Here is a 17,791-nt window from a genome sequence, read left to right on the forward strand (position 1 = left end):
GAAATGGGATGAGATTAAACATGTTAAAGCTCTAACAGTCATTATGAATGCTGGACATACTTATGGATGTTGATGGGAGTCCATTAGACGTTGGTCTGCACTATAGACCACGTGATCCAGCCAATGAACGGCTTCGAATTCACATCGCCCATCAAGTGATTATAATCAGAGAACTGGGTTTGACTGGAATCTTCTTTCCATTTGTACAATAGAGATTGGACAGAACCATCTGGTTTTACCCCAACACATACTGTCGTTCAGTTAGCCTGTGTACTGAATACCACCACTAACGTTAATTCAAAATACGATTTAACAATTAACAATATTAATTTGTCACATTCAGCCCATTTAATAGATGGGATGACAATGTAATATTTCCCAAGCATGGCGCTTGCGGGGTTGTGGGTTTGTTTCCCATGGGGGACCAGTATGAAAAAGTACATTAAATGTACTGCACTCACTACTGTAAGTTGCTCTGCATAAGAGCGTCTGCTATGACCAAAATGTAAATACTTAGTCATTACTTGATTACTGGATGTGTCTTTCAGCACAGTAGTAGTGCAACTCTTGGGAGGAGGAATGCACGACAAAGTAATCTCTTGATCGTAGTGGTCACTGATAACACACACACACACTCTCGCCAGCACAAAGGAATGTCAAATAGCAGGCCCAACTATGTACACTCCTGTGTATGATGAAACTTATATAGCCCAAGTAGGTCGGTGTGTATGACGTTATGAACAGTCTGAGTGTCCGCGTGCACATGCAGTCGTGTAAACCAAGGGAGGAGCACAGAGCAGAACGAATGCATTAACCACAGCTAAAAAAAGGAGAATTGGAACCAAGTGGCCGTTGGTATCATCAGTACTCACAAGTTACAGCCAAGTTGGCCAGAATTGGGCAGTAGAAGTTCAAATGAGCTCCTACTGTCTCTTTAAAAAGGCCCAGTGCAGTCAAAATTCATATTGTATAACAGCTGATTAAACAAACACTGTAAAAACTGTGAAAAAATGTGATCAGTTTATTTCCTGATAGTTGGTGGTTGAAAATACAATCTACACAGGACATTATAATCAGCAGGTTTGCATGGGCAGGAGTTTCAGCTTTCCATGGTGACATCACTATGCGGTTGATTGGTTAATAGACCAATAACAAAGACAGTTCCAAACCCCTCTTCCAATAACAGCTAGTTTTCCCAGTCTTAGCCATATTCTTGCTTGAGAAATAGTTTTTTGCTAAAAATCAATTTTTGCCCATTTTAAATTGAGATAAACAGCTTCATTGGGCCTTTAAGAGTCAAATAAAGGTAATCACCCCTACATCTCAGCAGCAGGAGGCGCCAGAGCGCGGCTTCCTGTGCAGGTCCATTGTGTCCGTCGGGATGAGGTGCTCCCCCCCTTCCTCCTGCGCCAGCACCCTCCTCACCGCCTCCTCAAAAGCCGCCACCACGTTGGTCGAGTCCTTGGCGCTTGTCTCAAAGTACGGGTGGCCGCCGTTCTCGCGGCACCACTGGCGGGCGTCCTCGCCCGAAACCTGCCTCTCTGGCACATCCAACTTATTACCCAGGATCACGAATGGGAACTTCTCAGGTTCCTTGACATCAGCGTAGTAGGCAAATTCCTTCTTCCAGTTGTTGAGATTGTGGAAGCTCTGGTTGTCATCCATGCTGAAGGTTAGGAGACAACAGTCGGAGCCACGGTAGAAAGGTGTCCGGAGCGAGCGGAAGCGCTCCTGGCCCGCCGTGTCCCAGATTTGGAGCGTCACGGTGCGCCCGTCCACCTCCAGCTCCTTGTTTAGGAACTCCACGCCAATGGTGTGGAAGAGATGCGTGTCAAACTTGTTGGTGACGTAGCGGTTCATGAGAGAGGACTTGCCCACGCCGCCATCCCCCAGGAGGATCACCTTGAGCAGGGACGACTTGGCTGTCATGGCTGGGCTTGGGCCTGGGCTGAAGGTTTGGTGGAGTAGCTGGCTAGGGGGGAGATGGTCTGGGAAGCGCTGCTGCTACCTGACAAATAGATGACAGTCATTCAGGTTAATCAATCAACTGATTGATTGCTCTGTTAACCGTCTGTGAAAAGAAAATGAGATTAAGAAGCACAGATTAACAATATGAACGCAGTACCTCATCTGTAGTCAGCTAAAGTCAAATCAGTCACAATGCTATACAGTCTAGTAGTTGATATCTTATCCAATGAAGACGTAGCATTTTCCTGCCCGACATTAACTGTTGTAGGAGTTGTAATATTCTCAGCATGTGTCACATGGACAATGATCAGATGAGCATCTCTTAGAGAATCACATGAGCAAAGCTGTTGCCAGAGGCCACACACACACACACCACGAGACCGTTTTGCATGCATAAAGCTCGGCTTCAGAGCAGACACTTTGCATTAAATACGCGGGGTGAGTTTGGCCGATCGTAAATTAGACAACGATAGGCCTAAAACTTAGTTTATCCTACCACAATACAGTAGTACAGTTGAGTATAGAATGCATTGTGTAAGGACACAAGAGACAGTTACAGTAATACATTCTTAATTGTTGCAACACATGCCATTTCTTACCGTTACGTATCAAGGCAAACCATAGCCTAATTCAGCACCTGTTAGAAAAAACAGAAGGCATGATGTCAGACTAATACCATGACGATGATGAACTACGTGAACATATCAAAGGATTCCATGACGTGCATTTAATGAGGCCTTTAAGTTCCTGTAATTAGAATGAATGTTGTTCATTTCAACTCTATTAGTCTAATGGATGTCTGGCATGGGTATTACAATTCCAGGTTGTTGTAGGCCTTGGTTATTAATCCAGTAACACACGAACACACTGACGGGTTCAATGTTTCTGCTATTAAGCAATGACCGACGTTCCACACAGCTGAGAAAGTAAAGAATGTTATCCTTAAACAAAGACCCAAATTAGTCCAAGAGACCAGGTGGGTCAACCCACTTGCAGTTCTATGAATTATATTTCAAGTTTGTTTTTTGTTTTTATGAGAAGAAACAGAAAATCCTATCATCCAATTCCTAACATCCCTGTGAGACCTGTTTGAGCCTTCTTCCAGAGTGACAATTTTAAACAGGGCTCCAACTGTTATCTGGTTGGTGATGAAGGGGTTAGAATGTGTAGAGAAATATGAGCTTATCACCCCCTCAATGCCTCTCCATTACATAATCGATCAATGTCTCGTCTCGAGGTAGTGTTCAGCAGGCTCCTCAAATTCTGTGATAAACAATGTGCCACTAAATTGAAATGACTTGCACCACTGACCTCTAGTCAATGGAGTTAACAACTTCAGAAATCTTCTCTAGCCCTCTATCCATTTCCATAATGATATAATAACATCCAAAGGGGTAGTGAAATGGGCAAATCAACCCAAGTAGGTCAGAGACATAGGTAACAGACGCACATCCTGTTAGTCAAATTGGTTGAAGACTTTGACTATTGTTAGCCGCCTCAGCCAACTACAGTGAATTTAATGTGCCGGAATATATCTTGACTGAGAGGACACTGACTGACTGCACCTTTGTAATGCTACCTTTCTGCAGCTGTGGCACACATAAACACACATTTTAAAGGGGAAGTAGGCCAACTGTTCAGTTAGAAAAAATATATATACTGTTTGAGCATTATCAGCACGGGAATCAATGGTATTCTTTTTAACTATGGTAAATGGTAATGCTCCATCTATTCAACAGAGAGCCCTACTAAAACATCCTACCACTGATTTGTAAAATAAGCCAATCTGGTCCTATCCCCAGCATTACATCCATCACTAGCCAACAGATAACTTGGTTGGATAGGACATGCGCAGAAGCTTGGAATGTTTGCTTGATGACACACTTGAATAAAAGTTAACACATATCCATCGCGAAGATGATCTGAAAAGGGACGTAGGCTATAGCTATAGGCTATTTGAAACAAACTTGCTTTGGTAGTACTGTAGGTTGATTAGCAGGTAAACAACAAGACTGTCGTATGGAATAAGTATAGCGGACTCCCATGGCCTAAATAACAAACAAACACTAGGAATAAAGACTGCTAGTGAATATACGGTAAATCACTTTCCGCGTTCAAAACAACTCTGAACTCGGACATCCTTGACTTCAATGCGTCCAAGACAACTGGGGAAAAACGAGCTCTGACTGGGAAATATAGTTTTGAACTGTCATCCATCTCGAAATTACAATTCGGAAACTTGGGCAGCTTTTTTAGAGCTCCGACTTTCCGACCTGAAGATCACCGACTCGTGGTTTAAGTTCCCAGTTATCTCGAAAGCACCAAATGCTCGCTTGCCATGAACCACGTAGTCTGAGATCATGCGCGTAGTTTAAACATCAACTGGCTTAATGTAGCTGGCTAGGCTAATTGGTGAAAACATATATATATATGTAGTTAACATTAAATGTGAAAGTCTGAAATATCTAACTACGAATAGTATCACTTGGTTACAACTGTACCTTGCTGTTTATAATGTACTTCGGCGGTGCCATCCCTTTACAAAATCCTCACGAGCGGCCGAGGTTTCCCGGTAACATGGCGCTACTGACGCTCATATGACCGATCGTTTGTCACGCCTACTGTGGGCAAAATGGATAAAGGAATCTATTACTGTGTGTGTAATTGTGATTTTACTAGTGAAAAAGTATATGAAAGTATAGCAGGAAATTGACATTCTAAACACTGATGCGTCATGGCTTTTGAATGTGGCCATGGCAATGCCAATACAAAACATCTCTGGCAATATTGTGATGACGTCACTGTAATATTCTATACAATGGGCGCGTTCCTCTGCCCAGGAGTTGCTTACACATGTCAGATCTTACAACACAATGGGTAGTTTTTTTAAAAGCTAATTACATCATATGTTATAGCAATCTTTTAGTCAATGACACAGTCAATCACTCAAACGCTGCACTTTGTCAGGGATAGCCAAGCCCCATTGTGACAAGAACACGGTTTCCACTAGATAGCACAACCACAAAGTCAAAATTGTCTTCAAAAGTCAAAATTCAGGTTAGGGTTAGGCATAACGTTAGCGGTGTAGTTAAGGTTAGGTTTAAAATCAGATTTTAAGAAGATAAATTGTAGTATGGGGTAAGTTGAGCCCCGGGAGAGGGTAAATTAAGCCGCCTACAAATGTCTGTACTGAATGAAATATTACCACTACCTTTTTAAAACCATGTCCACACAATTCACATTGCAGGCCGAACACCTTAACACTTTTAACATAACAACAGGGCCTGGTCTATCTCATATCCAAGCGATAATGCCTTGCATTATGCCTGGGAAGAAAACACTTCAATTTGCTCAACTTGTGATTGGCTCAACTTACCCCAAGGCAAACATTTGACTATTTTAGCCCACACAGCTTCAAGGATGCAATTTCATGCTAGGTGTAGGACCTCATATTGACCCCAAATGATGTATAGAACAATCGTAAAATTATCTACTTTGGTTTAGATACAAGCATCATGAAACCTCTAACACAAAGTCATATGACTTGGTGAAAATCATTTTCTTGCACATAACTTGCTTACCACTTTTTCCATGTGGTTTCATCCTTAACAGACTCCATGAAATGATGACCTCGTCCTAAATATTTGGTAAAAATATACATTGTGTGTATGGTTTCCATAGAAACAAGGGTGGCTCAACTTACCCCTTTGGCTCAAACTTATCCCACTCTCCCCTACATTGTATTCTGCTGTACCTCAATGTACAGTATCAGCAATAGTGTGCTCTTTGAAAGATAGGAGAATGTGGACTTTCCACTTGATAACATTTATCTATTGAAATATTATCAGTGTGGGAGTGGGCAGAAAAGCCTGCACACACAATGTATTAAACAGTGTGAATGTGAATGATTGTGAAGGTGTGTATGTACCACCAGTACCACCATGCACAGTACACACATACTGTAAAATTGAGATCGTAGCAGGTTACGAGAACTTACGCAGCAGGTTAGGATAATTAGGTTAAGGTTCGGAAAATGGTTAGCTAAAATGAAATACAAATCTACTTTTGACATTAATTTGACATAAGCTGTATCCCTTCTAGACATGACCCTGCCGGAGCTGTATCTTGGGCTGATTAATGGGTCACATGCTCCTTGTGTTGCTCACAGGGTCACATGACCACAGGAAGGCCACATGGGTCTTACTCTGCAGCTCAACAGAAATGTCAACATAGGGACTACATCTTGTGTTCTCACACACAGACAGACCCCATGCTAAACACACGGTACCTATTAATGGCAAATGAGAAAGAAATTGTAAAAGAAAGAGAAACATTTTTGTATTACAGTATGTAGCGCAGCAAGTTTAATGACTGTGTGGCTCAGTTGGTAGAGCATGGCGCTTGCAACGCCAAGCGTCGTGGGTTCGATTCCCGCTGGGGCCACCCATATGTAAAAGTAGTGGCCCCAGCCGACTTGTAAGTCGCTTTGGACAAAAGCGTCTGCTAAATGGGATATATTAATGACAATGTAATGCATACAACACATCATGTGTTTCGGAAAAGCTGACCACGACTCCATTTTGTTGATCCATGCCTACAGACAGAAACTAAAACAAGATGCTCCCACACTGAGGTCTGTCCAACGCTGGTCCGACCAATCCGATTCCACACTCCAAGACTGCTTCCATCACGTGGACTGGGATATGTTTCGTATTGCTTCAGACAACATTGACGAATACGCTGATTTGGTGTGCGAGTTCATTAGAACGTGCGTTGAAGATGTCGTTCCCATAGCAATGATTAAAACATTCCCAAACCAGAAACCGTGGATTGATGGCAGCATTCACGTGAAACTGAAAGCGGGAACCACTGCTTTAAATCAGGGCAAGGTGACCGGAAACATGACCGAATACAAACAGTGTAGCTATTCCCTGCGCAAGGCAATCAAACAAGCTAAGCATCAGTATAGAGACAAAGTAGAATCTCAATTCAACGGCTCAGACACAAGAGGTATGTGGCAGGGTCTACAGTCAATCACGGATTACAAAAAGAAAACCAGCCCAGTCATGGACCAGGATGTCTAGCTCCCAGGCAGACTAAATAACTTTTTTTGCCCGCTTTGAGGACAATACAGTGCCACTGACACGGCCTGCAATGAAAACATGCGGACTCTCCTTGACTGCAGCCGAGGTGAGTAAAACATTTAAACGTGTTAACCCTCACAAGGCTGCAGGCCCAGACGGCATCCCCAGCCGCGTCCTCAGAGCATGCGCAGACCAGCTGGCTGGTGTGTTTACGGACATATTCAATCAATCCCTATCCCAGTCTGCTGTTCCCACATGCTTCAAGAGGGCGACCATTGTTCATGTTCCCAAGAAAGCTAAGGTAACTGAGCTAAACGACTATCGCCCTGTAGCACTCACTTCCGTCATCATGTAGTGCTTTGAGAGACTAGTCAAGGACCATATCACCTCCACCCTACCTGACACCCTAGACCCACTCCAATTTGTTTACCACCCAAATAGGTCCACAGACGATGCAATCTCAACCACACTGCACACTGCCCTAACCCATCTGGACAAGAGGAATACCTATGTGAGAATGCTGTTCATCGACTACAGCTCGGCATTTAACACCATAGTACCCTCCAAGCTCGTCATCAAGCTCGAGACCCTGGGTCTCGACCCCGCCCTGTGCAACTGGGTACTGGACTTCCTGACGGGCCGCCCCCAGGTGGCGAGGGTAGGCAACAACATCTCCACCCCGCTAATCCTCAACACTGGGGCCCCACAAGGGTGAGCTCTGAGCCCTCTCCTGTACTCCCTGTTCACCCACCACTGCGTGGCCACACACGCCACCAACTCAATCATCAAGTTTGCGGACGACACAACAGTGGTAGGCTTGATTACCAACAACGACGAGATGGCCTACAGGGAGGAGGTGAGGGCCCTCAGAGTGTGGTGTCAGGAAAATAACCTCACACTCAACGTCAACAAAACTAAGGAGATGATTGTGGACTTCAGGAAACAGCAGAGGGAACACCCCCCTATCCACATCGATGGAACAGTAGTGGAGAGGGTAGTAAGTCTTAAGTTCCTCGGCATACACATCACAGACAAACTGAATTGGTCCACCCACACAGACAGCATTGTGAAGAAGGCGCAGCAGCGCCTCTTCAACCTCAGGAGGCTGAAGAAATTTGGCTTGTCACCAAAAGCACTCACAAACTTCTACAGATGCACAATCGAGAGCATCCTGGCGGACTGTATCACCGCCTGGTACGGCAACTGCTCTGCCCACAACCGTAAGGCTCTCCAGAGGGTAGTGAGGTCTACACAACGCATCACCGGGGGCAAACTACCTGCCCTCCAGGACACCTACACCACCCGATGTTACAGGAAGGCCATAAAGATCATCAAGGACAACAACCACCCGAGCCACTGCCTGTTCACCCCGCTATCATCCAGAAGGCGAGGTCAGTCCAGGTGCATCAAAGCTGGGACCGAGAGACTGAAAAACAGCTTCTATCTCAAGGCCATCAGACTGTTAAACAGCCACCACTAACATTGAGTGGCTGCTGCCAACACACTGACTCAACTCCAGCCACTTTAATAATGGGAATTGATGGGAAATGATGTAAAATATATCACTAGCCACTTTAAACAATGCTACCTAATATAATGTTTACATACCCTACATTATTAATCTCATATGTATACGTATATACTGTACTCTATATCACCTACTGCATTTTTATGTAATACATGTATCACTGGCCACTTTAACTATGCCACTTTGTTTACATACTCATCTCATATGTATATACTGTACTCGATACCATCTACTGTATCTTGCCTATGCTGCTCTGTACCATCACTCATTCATATATCTTTATGTACATATTCTTTATCCCTTTACACTTGTGTGTATAAGACAGTAGTTTTGGAATTGTTAGTTAGATTACTTGTTGGTTATTACTGCATTGTCGGAACTAGAAGCACAAGCATTTCGCTACACTCGCATTAACATCTGCTAACCATGTGTATGTGACAAATACAATTTGATTTGATTTAAATGTAATTCTTAATTTCTGTCATTAAAACATGACATTATTCAGTTTGATAGGGTGAAGACGTATCAGCAGGATCTCGACAAAAACAAAGCAAGCATTTTACACCCAGCCGCTGTGGTACCACTGCTCCCCACACCTGCTACAGGTCACAAAGGTCATGGCATCCTGGTCTGCAGTGGCCTGGTGAAACCACGCCGGCAGAAACAGCGTGCCTCGGGACACCCGCGTCACCCTGCAGTCCGACCCCTCGCACCGCAGCTTCTGGGTGGGTGTCCCCTCCAGGTCCTGGTGGAGCTGCATCTCGCTCACCCCCCGCGACGAGTACTCCTCCCTTAGCCACTGGAGCTCCTCATTGGCCATCTCCTCCACAGACATCCCGGCGAAGACTTAGGGCCCCAGGCTGCCACCCAGGAAACCACACCGAAGGTGGCCGTTTTTGGGGTTCATTACGTTGGCCACCTTACCCCTGATGCAGGCCTTGTATTTGGTCTCGTTTGCACGGTGCAGTGCATTGATGTGCACCTCTAAGACGCGGGCTGCACATCCGCGTCATAGAGGTGGATGTGCAGTCCTCCTCCCCTCTGCAGTCCTACTCCCCTCTGCCTCCTTGGAAGTTTCTGGATTGAGGGCACCAAGGAGGAGCTGGATGCACTTTGTCCTCAAAGCCAACTCAGAGGAATCCTTACAGGGGGAGGGTTACCCAGGGAAGTGGTGGCAGGAGTTTCTGACTGCTTTGAGAGGGTGGGCAAAATTGACAAATCACCAGCTGCCTGCCATGATGTCACCCATTCTCCCTTAGCTCTCCCACACTTGGTCCCATTTGTGAGTGTTCTGTCCTCGGACCCAGTATGGAAAACCACATGTTCACAAGACGCACCCAACTCCACTGGTTTACTAGCATCACCAGCAGCTAGGCCCCCTCTGCCTGCCAGACACGCTTTATCAGCCAGCATACTCTCTCCAACGACAGTGAATTCTTCTTTGCTTCCCATCTCCTTTCAGAAGTGCTAGGGGTGGCTGTAGAGTTTCTTCTATTTTGACAACAGGTGCTTGGCAGTTTTCTTTCACTGAATGGTCTGAGCAGGTATTGAGGAGTCTGTAAAGGACCCTGACGATATCTGTGCCTTGCAGCTGCTCACAAGTCACACAGGCATTATCAAGGGCGGTCAGGAGAGGCATAATGTTGCCATAGTTACCTTCCCTGTTAAATGTGTCCATTTGGAGAGCATGATGAGTGATCCGTTGTGTGTCCATGGTATGGTGGTCATATTCTTAGAGACTGGCCGGAGAAAGACTGATATGTAAATGCAATTTAGGCTACAGCTTTTGTAGGGCCATGACATTTTGTTTGATATTGGCATTGGAAACAATTGGGCCTGCAAACATTTATGCAGTTAATACATTTTTTATGCAATGCTTTGAAGTGTGGCAGACACATTTGTACAGAATTTTGAAACCACATTCTAAAATGCAGCTAATGCACTTCAGGACAGGCTACACTAAAATGTATGTTGGGAAACGGAAGCTTTGATGCAATGTGTTGGCTAAATTCTATCACATCAAATATAATTTTAAAAGCCCCAAACGTTATTCATACCCCTTTTCGGTTCGAAAATTACAGCACAGCCTACCACTCGAATCGAATAGCAGTTCTCGAGCTGTCAACCGCCATTTGTTCTGTTTTCCAAACCAGATTTCTGAAAGAGGGCGCCGTTCAGCCAGGCCGTGTCCAACTGTTACTTGTTGCAATATTGTAACAGGAAGGAAGAGGCTAAGCGAGAAGGTTTACTCCGCCCAGAATATGTCCAAGAAAATAAGACATGAAGTGAAACATTTTTGTATGGAGGTCAATGAGAGTGTTGAATTTGCTAAAACAAAATAATTAATATATCATTTGCTATGTGAATCTTAATTGATCAAATATAAGTTTCGTAATTGTTATTTTGTTACGAATATATTGATACAAGCGGACGCACATGGAATTTCTTTAAAAAAACAACGATTTTATATCAGAGTTATCCCTGTTGTTCACACGCGTGAATCTGCCCTCTCATTGGCTAGATTGGTCCCACCTGATCGTGACTCCTCCCGCCTGCTTCCATCTTTGAGGAAAAGTATTTCCATTGTTCGAGCGTTCACTCGACTATCTTGTCAATATAATAAAAAATCTTTGATCGTAATATGTCCATGTGACTTTTTGCCATGTTTGTTTACATTTCCATTATATTAAATATATTGTAGGCAAGGTTGAAAAACGTATTAGGTAGAAAATACATAATAATAATTCATATTCTATAAATAAAGCCATATCTACCCATATCACATTGTTTTAAAGTATTGTTTTGAGGTCACACCTTGGTCAGCTATAAGTGTTTGTTGTGGAGTTGTTTGTGGAGAGTAGATTACACGTTGGAGAATTCTCTCAAGCAACAGTGCTGAAACCAGTTACTTTTTCTGCAATGCGGCCAATGAACGAAAGCTAAGAAAAGGAAGTATTACAAGCAAGATGAGGCAAGTCTGTCAGTTGTGAAATTAAATAACTTTATGTTATGTAATAAAGTTAGAAAGTTGAGAGAGAACTGTGGAAATGGGCACATGACATCTGGGATGTCAAATTGTGGCTAGCAAGTTGGCCGCCAGGCAAATAGTAGAACGGTTCAAGTAGAATAGGCATGAGGATCTTTTCCCCTTCTCTCGCTTAAGAACTTTCAAAGCTAACGGTTTGCAACGCGACAGGTGTTAGATGAATGGGGTTTGAGCTATTCCCTGTTTGGTATGACATAAAGAAGATAGGCAAATGTTTGTGTTGCATTAATATTGGCAGCCACATACTGGTAGGTCTATAGTTAAAGCAGTAGGCATTGCTAAGGTGTGGCATCGTACAGTAAACCTGTACAGTCAACCAGGATCAAGTTTAACACACAATGACTCTGAATGTGGCATACATTATATTATTCATGTGTTATAATTTGTATTGATTTGATTTGATTTAACCTTTATTATTGAATGGGTAGTGTGTTTAATGGTGCAAATTACCTAGGCTACTAATGCGCTTAGTCCATTAACAGAGAATGGTTTGTATGGAACTACTGACTTTTTTTTAAATGTAAAAGAACAAAAACGACAATAGTAAAATAAATGGGGGGAGGGACACACACACACACTGACTTCAACCTTTGGCATTGCTTTTCCATGACATGGTTAGCATTGAAGAGAAATAGATTTTTTATATTCATGCCTTTATGCTCTTGAGCAGGGATTCCCAAACTCGGTCCTGGGGCCCAAAATTTGGGAATCATTGGTCATAGAAGGTAAGCAGAGTAAAGGTATTGGGAACCTGTAATTGATATAGTGAGCCCTTGTGTTGTGGGGATTTAGCTCTATTTTGTAATTTTATGAATACAAGGTGACCTTTTCAATAAACTAAGGGAGAGTTTCACGTTCTCTGAAAGCCTACATGCAGGTGATAGTTACAATACTCAATGTTCTCACAAAATCTTGCCACTCATATGTTTAGGCCTCCTATGTACTGTTTACAGCAGGTATACAGATGTTATGTGTATGAATACTTTTTCTTTCTTTTTTAATACAAAGGATCAGTGGGGAATAAAACGGAATTCTCAGAACACGTTAAACTCACCCTTATCATGCTACAGTATGGGGAAGGAGTTGGGTGGAGTCAGCTTGGTCTGTTGATTAGTCAAGGGCAAAACCAGCTGTAGGCCTACCACAACATCGACTGGCCCCAGTGTGCTGATCGAACTGCAACCAGGAATGATTGGACTTTCTAAAAACCCGCACCAGGCTCCTTTGTATCTTATTGAATCATTTGCTTGGCCCGCTGCCGCAGTCCGTCCTCCCTGCACTCGTGCGTTCCTTGTACGAGGGAATGGAATTTTACCAGCTGGTAATGATGATGATAATGATGCGCAGATATGTTATGGCCACAAGGAGGCGCTCTCTGCCTTATGATTGTATCAGATAGACATGATGGCGTAATGTGCTTTGTCACATTGTCTCCTCCTCCATCACACAAATGTGCACACACAACCACATCCAACGTCTCTGCTTGACACCTCATAAGGAGGGAACTTGTTTTAAAGCATGAAGATTCTCATACAGAATGAGCAGGTAGAAAAGGAATGTGGCCAGTTCCCAAGCCCCCATCTCTTACACCCAAATATTACCATTGCCTGCACCAAGGTACCTCCCACAAATGCTTCATTTTCTCCCTGCTGCCAGCTTGCTCAAGTACTCTGACAGTAGTCATTCTTTAAAAAAAATGCAACCTATTCTGAAAAGGATTTATGTTATTTGTTAATCACATTTAGTGAAAGGATTGTATCTATGTTGAATGTGTCACGATGTCTGTTAAGCCAGTTCACTTTAGACTCACTTACAGCAGTGCTATAACTGCATCATCTCTGCATCAGTCTGTTAGGGGAAACTGGAGAGATGGATTCAGTCAGTATTGCAGACAACACAGTGTACAGGAAGGGAGGGGGAGGCTGACTGTTCCGGCCAACACACACACACACGCGCACAAACGCACGCACAGTGACCTTGAGAGCAGACAGACAACAGGGATGGGGAGGGGGTGGGTTAGTGTGTGTGACAGATTTTGTTATCCCACAAGGGATTCACCCCTGCTCGCCGAGCCTGAACTCTACGCATCTGTGTGTTTGCTAACAAAGAGTCTCACGAGACACTAGTACATCACCTCAGGATACTATTGGACCGCCTATCTGTTACTGTATGTTTGCCCCCCCCTCCCTGTTATGTCTGAGGTGGGGGGATGTTTCAGTCGGTGTGATAAGAGACGTTATTGTTTTTAATCTAGAAATAGCTGAGAAGAGATGTCTCCTATCCTACTTGTTGTTAACAGGTACAGTGTGTTGTGTTTTGTTCCCCCCCCCCCCTACTGTGTCTGCTTTCCGCTTGTGTTATGTTGTATTGAGGCTCTACAGCCTTCAAACTCAACTCTGGACCTCAAAGCCAGTTCCACTGCATTGTTTCATTGTTCCTCTTCTAATCAGGGACTGACAATAGGTGTGTGCAAAAAACCAGCAGGCTCTGGACCTCGTAGTGTAAGAGTTTAGTATGCCTGCTCTACAGCATGGTTCATAATTCAGAAGACGATATCGAAACAGTCCATGGGAAATCTGGGTGAAAGTATGACTCATTTCAAATGCGCTGCACAATTGATTAACATATTCCATTACTCCCTTGACTGAATGCATACATACAGGTGCTTACTGCCTTTCCATTGTTAAGTGAATGTGAATGATTACACTTAGTATCGAAAGTATGGATCTCTGCCACTCTCACATTGTTTGAATTATGTATTTTGATCCATCCTGCTCACCGTAGGCCTCCGATCACAGTAAGGTATTTTCTGGGAAGGAAAATGTTGATGATGTTCCTGCTCAGCCACTGCTGTGGTTTTTAACATATGTCCATCCGATCGGCTGTACAGTGTATTTACGATTTGCCACTGTGGTGACTCATCACATTGTTTTCCCATGAACTCCCATCGGAGAGATGATTGGTCTCACGGGAAGCCGCAGACCCCCAGAGTCCTTATAGACACAATCGCCCACATCCTCCCACAATGCTTAGAGATATCCAAAAAGGGCATGCAAAGGAAGTTAGTAATGCCTCCTATGACTGATGGGTTGGATAATACTTTTCTCGTTAATCATCTTGAAAAAAACGTATACTTTAAAATTGGAAATCAACCACATCCTTTATCGTTAATAAAATGGAAAGGTCAAATGCTTTATTATCTAAATGTTGGGCGTCAGAGAGAAACAAAATGGTGCAGTTTAGACCATGTAGACCGTGTGGAGATGGGGGTGATGTCGTTGATGTTTGTGTGCGTCTGTGTGCTGTTGTTTGCATGTGTTTGTTTTGTATTGTTTGGAAAAATATATATAAAATCGTACAAAAAGAAAGGTAATGTTTCCAATGCTCGTCATATGATGTATCCGGAGGTTTACGGTTGATTCATTTTCACTGTGATGTGGTATGAATGAAATGCTTTAGGGGGGAATCTGTCTGGTACTGTGTGTGTATCAGGTGTCTGTTTATTTTGCATACTCCAACCATAGTGAGACCACAGGCACCCTTATTGTTTCAACAAACACACAGTCTACTGTTGCAAAATACTTTTCCCACACTCAAGTCAAATAACAAACACTCTTATAGGAGCCATTAGGGTAAGTGCCTTGCTCAAGGGCACATCAACAGATTTTTTTCACCTAGGTGACTGGGATTTGAACCAGTGACCTTTCGATTACTGGCTCAACGCTGTGAACCGTTATGCTACCTACTCTTACTACACAACTTTCACTTCTCCTAACTTGAAGAGAACAGAAAGTCCAGTGACATAGGACCTTTATCAGTTGTGGTAACACATTTACGTATATGAATGTGTGTACACAGTTGTGATAACCAAGGTCTGATAAGAGGTCTGACAGTGGCACTTTGTTTTGTACGGTCACACCCTGTGTGTCATAGACTATTCCACTACAAGTAACAAGGTTGGTGTATTATGGTTTGCATTGGCCCGTTACTTACAGTCACTTTAGAATGCAAGCACATTTTATATTATATATTCATATAGTATGAGGTATGAGTAACAGGGGGGGGGGGGGGTTGGACTTCAAATACCTTTGTTGGGCAGTGTACTTGAACATATCAGAATTTGCACACATAAAAGTGTTACAAAATGTTTATACTGTAGGAGCTGTAAGCATTAGATGCATGAAGCTGTATATGATGACTGTAGAACATACAGATTGAAAGGTATCAGTCAAAAGTTTGGACACACCTACTCATTTAAGTTTTTTTTTTTTGTACTATTTTTTACATTGTAGAATAATAGTGAAGACATCAAAACTATGAAATAACACATATGGAATCATGTAGTAACCAAAAAAGTGTTAAACAAATCAAAATATATATATATATTTTTTGAGATTCTTCAAAGTAACCACCCTTTGCCTTGATGACAGCTTTACACACACTTGGCATTCTCTCAACCAGATTTATGAAGTAGTCACCTGGAATGCATTTCAAATAACAGGTGTGCCTTGTTAAAAGTTAATTTGTGCAATTAATGCGTTTGAGCCAATCAGTTGTGTAGTGACAAAGTAGGGGTGGGTATACAGAAGATAGCCCTATTTGTTAAAATACCACATCCATATTATGTCAAGAACAGCTCAAATAAGCAAAGAGAAACGACATTCCATCATTTCTTTAAGACATGAAGGTCAGTCAATCCGGAAAATGTCGAGAACTTTGAAAGTTTCTTCAATTGTAGTCACAAAAACTATCAAGTGCTATGATGGAGCTGGGTCTCATGAGGACCACCACAGGAAAGGAAGACCCAGAGTTACCTCTGCTGCAGGGGATAAGTTAATTAGTTACCAGCCTCAGAAATTGCAGCCCAAATAAATGCTTCATAGAGTTCAAGTAACAGACACATCTCAACATCAACTGTACAGAGGAGGCCTTCATGGTTGAGGGGGTATACCTAGTCAGTTGTCCAACTGAATATATTCAACGGAAATGTGTCTTCTGCATTTAACCCAACCCCTCTAAATCAGAGAGGTGTGGGGGCTGCCTTAAATTACATCCATGTCTTCAGCTCCTGGGGAACAGTGGGTTAACTGCATTGCTCAGGGGCTGAACAACAGATTTTGGGATTCGATCCAGCAACCTTCCTGTTACTGGCCCAAGTACCTAACCACTACCTAACCACTAGCTTAGTGGGACTATAATTTGTTTTTCAACAGGATATTGACCCAATACACCTCCAGGCTGTGTAAGGGCTATTTGGCAAAGAAGGGGAGTGATAACCTGGCATCACAATCACCCAACCTCAAACCAATTGAGATGGTTTGGGATTGTCAAGTTCTCCATAGGGGAGGTGGGTGTGGAGTCAGGCGCAGGAGAGAGTGAATTGCAAGAAAGGATGTTTTATTTACAAGTCCAAAGAACAGGAACAGGACCACAACAGTAGTCACAAAACAACAGGAATGTAGTCCCGAAAACAAACACGTGTTCAACAGAACGCAACCCAAACAAATGACAGCTACACGAACAACAAGACAGACAAAACCAAATGAAAAAGAAAAGGGATCGGTGGCAGCAAGTAGACCAGCGACGACGACCGCCGAGCGCCGCTCGAACAGGGAGAGCCGACGCCGGCCTCGAGGATGACCCGGAGGGCGAGGCGCAGGGTGATCTGGATGGAGGCGGTGGAACTCACCGAGCAGAGATGGGTCCAAGATGTCCCCCAAAGGCACCCAGCACCTCTCCTCTGGACCGTACCCCTCCCAATCCACGAGGTACTGCAGGCCCCTCACCCGACGCCTAGAGTCCAGGATGGAACATACAGTGTACGCAGGGCCCCCACGATGTCCAGAGGGGGCGGAGGGACCTCCTGCACCTCAACGTCCTGCAGTGGACCTGCTACCACCGGCCTGAGGAGAGACACATGAAACGAGGGGTTAATACGATAGTAAGGGGGAGCTGTAAACTATAACACACCTGGTTTATTCTCCTAAGGACTTTAAATGGCCCCACAAACCGCAGGTCCAGCTTCCGGCAGGGCAGGCGGAGGGGCAAGTTTCAGGTCGAGAGCCAGACCCGGTCCCCCGGTGCGAACACGGAGGCCTCACTGCGGTGGCAGAAAGCGCTCTCCTTCTGCCGCCCACAGACCCGTTTCAGAGATTCCTGGACGGC

At 43.8% G+C, this 17,791-nt stretch overlaps 2 protein-coding genes across 13 annotated transcripts; both read right to left on the reverse strand.

The window, feature by feature from the left end:
- Positions 1-998: 998 nt before the first annotated feature.
- On the reverse strand, positions 999-12,898 carry LOC135543480 (ras-related protein Rab-9A-like). Of its 12 annotated transcripts, none has more exons than XM_064970772.1 (4): positions 10,672-10,784; positions 4,470-4,589; positions 2,568-2,605; positions 999-2,004 (listed from the first exon to the last, which is right to left on the reverse strand). In XM_064970772.1, the coding sequence occupies exon 4, from the start codon at positions 1,927-1,929 to the stop codon at positions 1,324-1,326; it is 606 nt and encodes a 201-aa protein (XP_064826844.1). In that variant the 5' UTR covers positions 1,930-2,004; positions 2,568-2,605; positions 4,470-4,589; positions 10,672-10,784; the 3' UTR covers positions 999-1,323. The 12 variants fall into 12 exon arrangements, with proteins under 12 accessions (XP_064826844.1, XP_064826839.1, XP_064826843.1 ...); XM_064970767.1 differs by having other exon boundaries at positions 999-2,008; XM_064970771.1 differs by having other exon boundaries at positions 999-2,071.
- Positions 8,543-10,628, reverse strand: LOC135543482 (transcription elongation factor A N-terminal and central domain-containing protein-like). The gene has a single exon (XM_064970780.1). It carries the CDS (start codon positions 9,413-9,415, stop codon positions 9,140-9,142), a length of 276 nt encoding a protein of 91 aa, XP_064826852.1. The 5' UTR covers positions 9,416-10,628; the 3' UTR covers positions 8,543-9,139.
- Positions 12,899-17,791: the final 4,893 nt, after the last annotated feature.

Source organism: Oncorhynchus masou, chromosome 7, assembly GCF_036934945.1.
Source record: "Oncorhynchus masou masou isolate Uvic2021 chromosome 7, UVic_Omas_1.1, whole genome shotgun sequence".
In the NCBI taxonomy this organism is placed as follows: Eukaryota; Metazoa; Chordata; class Actinopteri; order Salmoniformes; family Salmonidae; genus Oncorhynchus; species Oncorhynchus masou.

Excerpts from the sequence above, each read along its gene's own strand:
- LOC135543482 (XM_064970780.1), bottom strand. The coding sequence starts at position 9,415 with ATGTCTGTGGAGGAGATGGCCAATGAGGAGCTCCAGTGGCTAAGGGAG.
- LOC135543480 (XM_064970779.1), bottom strand. The coding sequence starts at position 1,929 with ATGACAGCCAAGTCGTCCCTGCTCAAGGTGATCCTCCTGGGGGATGGC.